General features: G+C 37.7%; 1 protein-coding gene across 1 annotated transcript in view; it reads left to right on the top strand.

Moving 5' to 3' along the window:
- Positions 1-9,285, top strand: part of CLCA1 (chloride channel accessory 1) — a 30,841-nt gene extending 21,556 nt beyond the window's left edge. The window contains exons 9-14 of the mRNA XM_060623204.3: positions 549-655; positions 2,680-2,895; positions 3,731-3,992; positions 5,041-5,211; positions 7,680-7,919; positions 8,781-9,285. Of these exons, the coding sequence (XP_060479187.2) occupies positions 549-655; positions 2,680-2,895; positions 3,731-3,992; positions 5,041-5,211; positions 7,680-7,919; positions 8,781-9,169 (1,385 nt within the window). The 3' untranslated portion in view covers positions 9,170-9,285. The remainder of the gene's footprint in view (positions 1-548; positions 656-2,679; positions 2,896-3,730; positions 3,993-5,040; positions 5,212-7,679; positions 7,920-8,780) is intronic.
- The last annotated feature ends 2,938 nt before the right edge of the window (positions 9,286-12,223 follow it).

Genomic DNA, 12,223 nt, shown 5'->3' with positions numbered 1-12,223 from the left:
TTACATATGTTCTAAATAGCCCAAGACTGCGAGACCTGGTTTATAATCTTTTTTTTTTTTTTTTTTTACTACATATTACACTTTTCTATAACTCTTCTTTGTCAGCTGTTATTTCTTGCTGTTGCTACATATACATGTTTTATGATTTAGGGGAAAACTCAAAATTGAAGCTTGTTAGGATTATGTCTAAAATAAGAATAAATCAATAGGCTTGGAATAAGGCTTAATGAATTCTCTTATATGAAAGTGCATGACTTTTAAAACATGAAATTTTATAATATTATTTTTGACCTATCAGAGATCCATGGCTGCTTTACAAATAATTGACATAGTTGGGCAACTGAGATGTTGCTAAAGCTATTATTTAGTATGATTAAAAAATTAGTAGCAGCTTCTGAGTTCATCTGGATGCCTATTTGATATTGATCAATTAATACCTTAATAATGCAACAAAATATTTCACATATTCTGCTGTCTTAACAATAGCTAAAATGCTGCAAAAACTTGCTTTCTAGAAAACAACTTCTGATAATGTAATTGCATTTTAGGAGGTTTACAGACATATGCTTCAGATCAGGCTCAGAACAACGGCCTCATTGATGCTTTTGGAGCCCTTTCATCTGGAAATGGAGCTGACTCCCAGCGCTCTATCCAGGTCAGAATTTTTACTCTTTGGTTTTTCATGTTTATAAATAATCATAGCCAAGATGGAGAGTTTAATGGTTAAAACTCCTAAGTACTATATTCTTCTAGTAGTAGATTAAAATTAAAAATAGAAGTTTCAGCCTGACATTAGACATTATTCCTAAAATAAAACACTACTTATTTAAACAAAGCAATTAGTGTTTACTTGTTTGGAAACAATGCTAACTGACTTCCTCATGGAAACCAGCAACATAAAATATAATAGGTCCAAGAATTCATTTTTAACATCTGCTAACAAGCACCCGTAGCAATATAATTGGGTCAGAATTTTCTTCACAGTAGATCATCTTAAAACAAATTTTCTGGAACAAGTAAGTGTTCGGGGATTACTTGCTCTATTTTTCCATTACCTCAAACCCCTTATATTTGCCAAGAGTTTCTTATAATGGGTGGAAAGTGTTTTGTTCTGTGAAAAGCCCATGATGTCAGTCAAGACACCTGGATCCTGGGCCTGGGCCTGCCATTGACTCTATAACTGTGGGTTAAGAACTTCATCTTTCTGGACCTCAGCCAGGTATGAACCAGAAAACATTCTTGGACCCTTCTTGTTCTAAAATTTCAAGAAAACCAAATTTTCTTTCAAAAGTCTTGAGGCTATTTTTTACGAAAAGAACAAATGTATTTTAAATGTTTTCCTTGAATAGTTTCAAAAGCTACTCCTATGAATTTTTAAACCTCAGAGTGAAAAATCAGAACTCACGTGTGTGAATTATGAGTTTTATTGTGATAATTTCATCGTGATTTCACAATTTTATTGTGAAAATTTGGACAAACGTAAAGGAATACTATAATGTCAAAACCAAATAATGACAAATTTTGAAGCAACAGGCTTTCTGGGCTACCAGTGTAGCATTTATTCAATTAGAGAAGACTATACTCATTTGGGTAATCCTAGCTCATATTCAAAAAATTAAACTCAGGAGTCCAGTCTGGAAATTGGAGGATGGTGTCTGAAAAAAAAGTAATTAAACTGATGAAAGGACAAGTTCATAATCAGGCAGTTTCTGACCATTATTTTTGTATTTTGGAAACCTAACGGGGAGAGAGATAGAGAAATGAGCAGAACTCATTTACCTACCTGCCATAAAAATCAGATCTAAGAGCCCTTCAATTTCTCCACATCCAAGATCAAAACTACCTATGAAATTAGAAAATCTGATCCCATCACAGGTCACCCTGCCTTCTCATAGATATCAGTTTAAGGATGAGAAATAATTATCTGGGAGACAATCCTTGAGGTCACATTCTCTGTAAAAGTCCCGTTAAGTCTTCCCCACCTCAGTTCCTGCTCTACCATTCCTTCATTCTGCTCCAAACAGCAAATCTGCCTTGGCCCTTGACTTACTTCATTTATCTTCACAGGGCCTGCAATAACACTTGACCTAGTAATTGATTATTTGCAATCCAAATGATCCATATGTGGATGGAAAAAAAAGTCCCAGTCAGTCCCCTTAAGAGTTTATAGTCTAGTAAACAAGATGAGGTATAAACACTAGTAGGTATAAAGCAAAACACACTCTGAGAATATCAAAGGACTGATAGAATCAAGATTCTATGGGAACTCACAAGAGGGAGAGATTATTCTCAGCTAGTAAGTCAGATGGACGTCAGAAAAAGTTTCACAGAGAAAGTGACATTTGAACCAAATTTTGGAGGATTGATAAAGCTTGAACAAAAGGAGATTAACATACAGATTTCCAGGGAAAGCAGAGTATAATAAAGTCAGAGTCATGGATTCATGAGTGTCATTTGGGGAAGTAGTCTGGTTTGGGTATAGGAATATACATCTTGGAAGCTAAGATTGGAAGAAAGGTAATTTAAAATTCAATCATGACTAGGCCTAAGTACCAAACCAAGAACTCAGGCATCACTGAAAGCTTTTAATGGGGCAACTGAGAGCTGGAAGCAGAGTGGAAGAGACTGTGTGATGCGGGCTCTATTCTCCAGTATGTAAAGAGTTGTTTTTCTTAACAGCTTGAGAGTAAGGGATTAACCCTCCAGAACAATCAGTGGATGAACGGCACAGTGCTTGTGGACAGCACTGTGGGGAAAGACACTTTATTTCTCATCACCTGGACAAAACAGCCTCCCAAAATCCTTCTCTGGGATCCTAGTAAAAAGAAACAGGATGGCTTTGTAGTGGACGCAAACACCAAAATGGCCTACCTCCAAATCCCAGGCACTGCCAAGGTATGGGGCCAGGTTTTATCCTTCTCACATTTGGACAAAATAATCATAGCTTTTTATTTATTTTTTTATTTTTATTTTTTGAAATACATTCTCATTTTTATTTATTTATTTTTTTCAATATATGAAGTTTATTGTCGGATTGGTTTCCATACAACACCCAGTGCTCATCCCAAAATGTGCCCTCCTCAATACCCATCACCCACCCTCCCCTCCCTCCCACCCCCCATCAACCCTCAGTTTGTTCTCAGTTTTTAAGAGGGGAAGGAAAAAAAAGAGGTTAGAGTGGAAGAGAGACAAATCATAAGAGACTCTTAAAAATCATAGCTTTTTAAATGTGCATGGTTGCTAAAAGGAGAGTTAGTATTGAATGAAAGGGAGAACACGGAAAATTCTCCATCTAATTCTCTGTCTCATTAGTATGACAGCAAATCAAGAGAAAGGAAATTGGTGATGTTTTCTCCATGTACTAAAAGGAGAACTTTCAAATTACGTAGGAGTCAAGATGCAAAATGGTCCTTGAAACTATGGGATCATGAAAAACATTTTCTCTACTTCAGGAACCCAATTATTTGATACTGCTTTTTAGAAACCAAGCAATGATAAGGACACAGCTTTCTGACCTCATTTTCCCAAATTACAATTTTCTTGACGCTAAGAACCATGTAGTCATTCCAAATGTACCTAAGTTTCCCTTGGCTGACAGAATATCAAAGATCTTCTTCGATATGCTTGTAAAATGCTTGTATCAGATAAGCTTTTCCTATAGGTGGCATTGAAGTCAGGTCTGTGTCACCTATGGTTATTAATTGGAAATGTCTCCATTTGTTTTGATTAGGTTGGCATTTGGAGTTACAGTCTGCAAGCAAGCTCACAAACCCTGACTCTGACTGTCACTTCCCGTCCATCAAGTGCTACTGTGCCTCCAATTACAGTGACCTCTAAAATTAACAAAAACACAGGAAAATTCCCTAGCGCTATGACAGTTTATGCAAAGATTCATCAAGGAGCCTCACCGATCCTCAGGGCCACTGTCACAGCCATAATAGAATCAGTGAATGGTAAAACAGTTACCCTGGAATTATTGGACAATGGAGCAGGTAACCATTCAAAAAATTGGAAAATACATCTTTCTTTTCCAAAAAGCAACCAAGAAAACAGAAAGAGGGCATGGTCTGATGAGGATAGTTAGAAGCGGGGAGTCCACTACTGGGGGTCTGGTTGGGAGAGCTCTCTGCTTCCCCACAATTCCTATATTTTAAAATGTTGGACAACATGAAGACAGGCCTACCTTTTGCTTCCACAAAGGCCAAACACATTAGTGGCTTAAGCTCAATAAACTCAGAGACTCTAGGGAGTTGTCAGAGGATATTGCACACTCCCTAAAAGGGAAGGAGGAAAAGTAATAACTATCTTATGTTATCTTCATTTTTATCTTCATCACACACTTTTGAGATATAAACCATACATTACAGATGAAGAAACTGAGGCTTTCGTATTTAGAAAACAGCAGATATAAATTCAAATGCAGTCATATGTTACTTCGCTGTGTATGTAGACTCTGTATTAGCTTGCCCCCAAAGTGAAATTATTGTCCATTATTTTTTAAAGAATCTAACACAGCGAGTGAGAGAAAGAGAATTCCACATTTCTTTTTAGAAGGAACATGACTATGCTGCAAGTAATCTTACTAGAACAAATTCTGTAAATGAATTGCCTACCTAAATCTACCCTAGTGAGAAGTCATGAATTTAAAAAAATAATCATATAACATTTTTTTCTCCCCAGTAATGTACAGCAATTCAATTCAGTTCAAAAGATACTTATTGAATAGTTACCTGGTGCTATGTTGGATGTAGCAGAGACACGCGGCATGATGTCAGATTTCAAAAGGAAAGATAACAATTCAGGAAGACAAAATATACACACATAAAGCTACACACACACACACACACACACACACACACACACACACACACACAAAGAAAAAGTAGATCTCATTCTTAACACAATCAAATCCTAAACTCTCTTGGAGATAGTGTGACATTATCCTTGCTTTGAAAAATTTTAACCTTCATATAAGTTGGAAATATACAAATGCCCAGCTGCCTTTAGGATATTCATTAATCCCTTCATTTCCCTGTCAAGGTGCTGATGCTACTAAGGATGATGGCGTCTATTCAAGGTATTTTACAGCTTACGATGCAAATGGTAGATACAGTGTGAAAGTGTGGGCTCTTGGAGGAATAAACGCAGCCAGTCAGAGGTTGATACCCCAGCAGAATGGAGCCATGTACATACCTGGCTGGATTGAGAATGGTAAGAAGTTTGTAATAACACATCTGACGTGAGTAAAAGGCTTGAGATCAAGAGAAAACCATTAAGCCTGTGAGGAGAATGGTGTAATTTAATTTCAGGGTTTCTCAGTATTAAAACTACTGACATTTTGGGACACATAATTCTTTGTTGTGAGGGCTGTCATTTGCATTGTAGGATGTTTACTAGCATTTCTGCCCTCTACTCACTAGTTATCAGAAGCAACCCCCACAGTCATGACAATCAAAAATGTCTCCAGACATCATCCACTGTCCTCTAAGAGGCAAAATAACCTCCACTTGAAAACAATAGATTGAAAGTAGCTTTCAACTGCCTGGGTTCATATTAGAGCCCTCTAGCAAATAAAGTATTTTAGTTAATCTCTTTGTGCTTCATTTTCCTCACTTGTAAAATAGGAATAATAATGGTAACCACCTCATATGGTGGCTGTGAGGAACAAACAGGGAAATACATCTAATAAGCTGTTGCTGGTAAATAGTAATGTTCAATAAATGTTTGCTATTATTTTTAATAAATTTTAAAACATTTGTTTTTAATTTTTTTAACATTTATTTATTATTAAGAGACAGAGAGAGACAGAGCATGAGCATGGGAGGGGCAGAGAGAGGAGGAGACACAGTATCCAAAGCAGGGTCCAGGCTCTGAGCTGTCAGCACAGAGCCCGACGCAGGGCTCGAATTCACAAACCCTGAGATCATGACCTAAGCTGAAGTGGGATGCTCAACCGACTAAGCCACCCAGGCGCCCCATTTTTAAATATTTTTTAATGAAGCTCTTTCCACTGATATTGGCCTTTCCATAGAATAAGGAAATTTAGGGCTTATTATATATATCAGTATCTCAAGTCCACTGTCTCCTTTCTCTTGCTGAGACCAGGGAGACTAGTAGATGAATCTACAACCAACCAGCACACAGAGCCCACATGCAAGCGTGCGGGGAAATTATGTACCAAGAAACAGACATTCCTATACCACCTTTGGTAATAAACACATCCTCTAGACTAGAGCTGGAACTGGGACCAAGACTAGTCCTCATGGGTTCCAGGACCTGTTTTCCATCAATTTCTACTCTGTCTTGGGCAGAGTGTGTTGGTGCTGGTGTATTATAAGAACAGCTCCTCTGAGTAGCTTCCCACTGTCCTCTTTACTTGGTTGGGTGTGTGCTCAGTAAAAGGAGGATTCTAGGACATGTGGTATCTGATGCAAAGGCGATCACAGAAAAGAAAAAAAAAAAACACTTTAAAAGACACTATTGCTTCCAAAGCTCTTTTATATATTTCACCTGAGTTTATTTTCATTTGTTCGTCTTTCTGAGTTAGGGGAAGAAGGCAAGGGGAGATCGGTGTGGTGGCTATATCTAGCCTCATGCTCAGTGTTTTACTCACATTAGGACATTACTTTCTCCTAATTATCCCATTCTATAGATGGAGAAACAGAGGCTAGGGAGACTATTGGTCTAACTGTGATAGAACTAACTGTGGCAGGACCTGGACTGGCATTGGAAAGTCAGTGTTTTTCCCTCTATCCTTTGATGAATCTTAATACCAAGAGAGATAGTCTCTATTGTTAAATTGAATACTAACTCTGAACTTGCTATCGTATACACTTCATCTTTGCCCAAGACGAGATTGATGGGTATGAAAATCAATCTGTCTCTACAGACAAAAATTTTAAGGGCTAAGGAAGTAGAGTTTATAAGAGAGTAAATTCTGACTAATGCCATGTTAGGGTATTATGGAATATTTTTATTGAAAAGACAGTCTGAGAACCCTACTGACTGAGCAGGGCAGGGTATTTGTTGAATTCCAGGATTACTTTTATAAAACCTTTCAACAACAATGTGACAAAAATTGAGATTTCTTCATGCACTAATTTCCCATGCATTCAATGAGAAAATAAGAAGTCTTCCAAAAGCATAACGTTTTAGAACCCCAACATAAAACAGTTCATGAGAATCTGCAATCTAATAAGGAAGATAAAACATGAACATGGAGAAAAGAAAAATGTATAGAATAAATAATCAAGGCAATTCTTGATAGTCCAGATGATTACCAAATAAATAGGAAAAATAATAAAAACAACAGTATTACCTAGGTGCAAGAGATTTCTTAAAATCTTAAAACAGAGGTAGGATTTAAACTGACTGAGGAAGAGTAAAATCAGGATAGACAAAGAGATGGGAAGAGAAACAATTCCAGGACAAATGTCATGAAAATAAATTATGAGAATTGTTATTCCTGAAAATGTCTGATTCTCTGTTTTTTTTCCCCAGATGCAACCTGATTTGGGATCTTTATACCAAATAGTTAAAATTAATTTTGTGTATGGGAGGAAACAAGGCAAAGGGGAGAGTAGCAAGAGGGCATTCTGATAACCAAAGAGAAGGAAGTATAGTCATACAATGCTTACAATGTAATGTAACATAACATAACATAATGTAATATAATGCAGGTGAAGTAAAATGGAATCCACCCAGACCGGAAATTAATAAGAATGATCCTCAAAGCAAGCAAGTGTGTTTCAGCAGAACATCCTCAGGAGGTTCATTTGTGGCCTCTGGTGTCCCACAGGCTCCCATACCTGATCTCTTCCCACCTTGCCAAATCACTGACCTTAAGGCAAAAATCCACGGGTACGAATTTATTAATCTGACTTGGACAGCTCCTGGAGACGATTATGATCATGGAAGAGGTAAGCAGAATGTGGTATGCACCCTGTAAAGGAGTTTAGCAGCCACGCAGGGGTGCAAAAGAAGGTGAGGCAGGCGGGTGTGTTGTGATGCATGTGGAAGGCAGAAGGCAAGAGGGCTCTTGAATGTCCTCTGAAATGAAAGGTTAGGATTTTTAAATATGAGAGGTTTGGAACCCGAAAAACTGGCGTACTTTAAGTTTTAAGAGACTTCAACCAGTAACAGGCAATCCTTAGGGTTTTGTTTTTTGTTTTTTGTTTCGTTTTATTTTTGAAATATTGCCAAGCTGTCCTTTAATAAACCCCATTTTTAGAAACAACTCCTGGAAAGGATTGGGAGTGGAGCATAGATTACTAAGGAGCAGAACTGGCCTTTGGAAGAAACCTACTAGATTTTTGCTGCACCGTGTAGTCTTTGGATTGCAGCATGGGCATCACATGAATCTTGTTAGAAATGTAGAACCCCAGCCCCCAACCAGACCTACTGAACCATAATCTGCATTTTAAGATCCCTGGGTGTTCTGTATGCACATTAAAGTCTGAGAACCACCACTACCAAAATCTCCTCTATAAGTAATAAAGCAATAAGCAGTAATTTTAAAACTTCCTTTCTCAGTCAGGTGCATGCAGCATGCACAGAAATACGGACCAAGGCTTTAGGTCATGCCTGATCCAGTTTTATATTTATCACTCTGTCAAGATACACAAACGAGAATGTAAAAAGTATACTAATACTTATAAATATGGACCATCAATTACATTTATTCATTGGAACATAGGGGATGGTGATATAGTTTCTAATAGACTTTTAAACTTCTTTACAACTTGAGAATCACATGCCACAAACTTTTTTTTTCTTTTCAGCTCACAAGTATATCATTAGAATAAGTGCAAATATTCTGGATCTGAGAGACAAGTTCAATGATTCTATTCAAGTGAACACATCTGATCTCATCCCGAAGGAGGCCAACTCTGAGGAAGTCTTTGTGTTTACACCAGAAAACATCACTTTTGAAAATGGCACAGATCTCTTCATTGCTGTTCAGGCTGTTGATAAGGCCAACCTGAAGTCGGAAATCTCTAACATTGCACGAGTGTCTTTGTTTATCCCCCCCGAGATTCCTCCAGAGATACCTAGCCCTTCTCTTCCTTGTCCTGAAATTAATGTCAACAGCACCATTCCTGGCCTTCACATTTTAAAAATTATGTGGAAGTGGCTAGGAGAATTGCAGCTGTCAGTAGCCTTGGGCTGAGTTTTCATGAAATGAATAAATCATCCATCCTTCCTTTGATTATAAAATTTTCCAAAATGTATTTTAAACTTTCCTGTAGAGGGCGACATAATGAAATAAAATGTTAAACACCTGGCTATGCATAAATAAAAACTATCCGTTCAAATCCAAAAGTTTTATCATTGCTCAGGCATTTATTAATGAAAGTATGTTTTAGTTCATTTTAAGGAGCTTTTCCAATTAAGAAGAACATGTAATTTCATGTGAAAGATGCCAGAAATGGCCAACTAGGTTAGTACCAACATTACCAGGAATGTGTATTCTTTTCCCTAAATTTTGGCAAGGATGCATTTCAGGAAGAGATTGCATTGTAGAAAGAAATAGTAGAATGATGAAATCTCCACAGGCATAGAAATGTATGTTATGTGCATGAAATTACAAGTCAGTGATGCTTAAAGCCACAGCGGTGGGACATGAAGTGGGGAAAGGGGGTTCAAGCCTGATATGAATGGAAAGTGATTGAGAAATGAATTATACTGTGTATGCTTTGTACCAAATGCTCTACTAATGGCTTATATGCATTATCTTATGTAATATAATTCATTCAACAAATGTTCATCAGCTGCCTATTATATTCTAGGCCCATTCTAAGTCCTGAGTACAAACAAATGAGTTGGCCTCTTTCCTGCAAGCAATAAAAAATATCTGAGGATTTGTTTTTAATGAAGAGGCAGATATCATCAGAGCTATGCTTCAGAAGACGGACTTTGAGGACCATGTGAAGAACTGAATAAAGTCGGGAAAGTTATGACAGATGAAAGGAAAAGGAGAGGAAAAGGAAAAGGAGCCAAATAAACTTAGCAGTGTGGCAGCCTCCATACAACTAATCACAAATTCCAGGGCCTTCAAGGGGAAGTATCCTTGTAAAAGGTATTTCAAGTTCTCAGTTCATTAGCATGACGAATTCAAGATGTGGGTGGCTCTCTGACTGAAGGCCCCAAATTTATTTCTATACAGATCTTCCTTCTTTCAAAATAGGATTTCAGGCACTTCAGAGACACATCCAATACATATATAAGAAAGATTAAGAAAATTTTTAAATGAAGTGAAATAAGTATATAATAAAAACAAGTGGAAGGTTCAGTACATCCAACGCCTAATATAACATTCTATACAATCGATACAATCAGATCACACATTTCATTTTGAACCTCCAAGCAGGCAGAACAAAGGAGCCCTGCAGGGTAACAAAATTAACAGAGTCTACAATGGAAAACACACCAGAGGCTCAGGAGGAGCCATGTGAAGTTTCATCAATGGATGCTTAATAAATTAGGGTACCGTGATATTAAGGGCTGTGCCCTCAGCAGCATCCATATAATAATTGCAACAAGTTTAATATAGTGTTGGTCACAACATCCTGCACTGTGATCACACTTCACTGTGGTGTTACAATAGAGTGATACCCCAGCATTGTTTAGGAAAGACAACTCTACATTGACCCAAACAACCCAAATCTAGCAAGTAGCTCTTGAGTTTGCTCCAAAGATAAATTTTGGAGACATGGATTGTATGTCCTTTAGGCCATTTTCTATGCCAAATTGTTCTTATATGCAAGTTTGTTATAGTAATTGAATGGCAGAGCGTTCTGAGGCTAGAAGCACACCAATGTCCTAGAGTTCAGTACTGTTGATTGGGGGCACTTTCAGGTACTCTGCCAAGCAAACGGACAGAAGGTCAATTCGAAGGTTTCTTTGAACAGTTATAAAACCAAACTGGGACACGTGCCTGACCAGAGGGCCACTCACCTGCCCCATGTGAGAAAGTGGGTCTGAAGTCTTCAACGCAGTCTCATGGAACATGGCTACCAAGGGTTTAGCTTCGAAAATGTCTAAGTCACTCACTGAGATTTTAATTTCCCATTTGGACAAACTCAATGGAATATACTATGGAATACAGAAGGGAACTTCATAGGGATATATAATGTTACTTAAGGAAAGGAGGTAAATGCCAGCATGTAAATAAGGCAGAAAGTAGAGAAGAGCAAAGGAAAACATGCTTATGTACTCTGGGAATGTAGGGAAGCTTGTTGCAAAATAGATCTGGAGTCATACATGGTAAAATGTACCAAAATTTTGCCTTATGCCATCATTACCCCAAAATGACCTTTGTTTTTTTAGTTTCTCCTAGGCCACTTAAGTGGGTGGGTAAATCTGGTGAATATATCCAAGACACTGGTAACATAGAACTTTCAAATAAAGGCCTGTGTCCTACATAGATTTTTTTTCATGTAGAGCCACAGCTTCATTCTGCTTCCTTTGTGAATGCTTTCTCCGCCTTTGTTACTTAACTGAGCTTGAACTCTTCTTGGAAGACTCCCTTTCTTCTAGAAGAGACTTCTCCCAGTACCCAAGAACTAGGGATGGGTGGGGAGAAGTATTCTCTAAGCTCCCTTTGCAACTTCCAAACTAGGCCATTACTCCTCTGGTCTCATGGTGTTTTTTTTTGTTTTGTTTTGTTTTTTAAAGCCTTCATCCATTTCTGTTCCTTCACTGTCACCTACCAATCCCAAGACAGGTGCCTGGGTAACAATCTTTCTTCCCCTTGCCTCCTAAAATCTCTCTGTCTGATATCATAATCTATATGAATGAGTCAATCAATATCTTAACCTCAAAATTCCTTGATCTTCAACTGATCTCCACTAAACTTTAACAAATTGTTAGTCTGAATCATGAAAGTGCCTTTTTATAAATTAAAAAATGATTGGCAATTCCATGTGGTGTGACCTAATACTTCTAAGGTCCAATCTGGACCTAATAATTGCATAGAACAACCCCACCTATGAAATCTTAAAATACAATAGCCTATTCTGGGACAAGCTCTTAACCCTCTTCCTCACTTCCTATCCTCCTAAACTGTCTCTGCAATTTCATGATGCTCTCTCATTACTTGACTGCCTCTTTTTACCCAGCCCATTATCTCCTTTGCTGTACAGCCCCTATATGGTGTGTCACTTCAAGTCCTTCCTTGAAAACCCCTTCAATTCCCTCATCTACTTCTACTTATCTTGTTATC

Source organism: Panthera onca, chromosome C1 (genome assembly GCF_046562875.1).
Source record: "Panthera onca isolate mPanOnc1 chromosome C1, mPanOnc1 haplotype 2, whole genome shotgun sequence".
In the NCBI taxonomy this organism is placed as follows: domain Eukaryota; kingdom Metazoa; phylum Chordata; class Mammalia; order Carnivora; family Felidae; genus Panthera; species Panthera onca.
The sequence above is the reverse complement of the archived record's forward strand: the minus strand, read 5'-3'. Positions and strand labels throughout refer to the sequence as shown.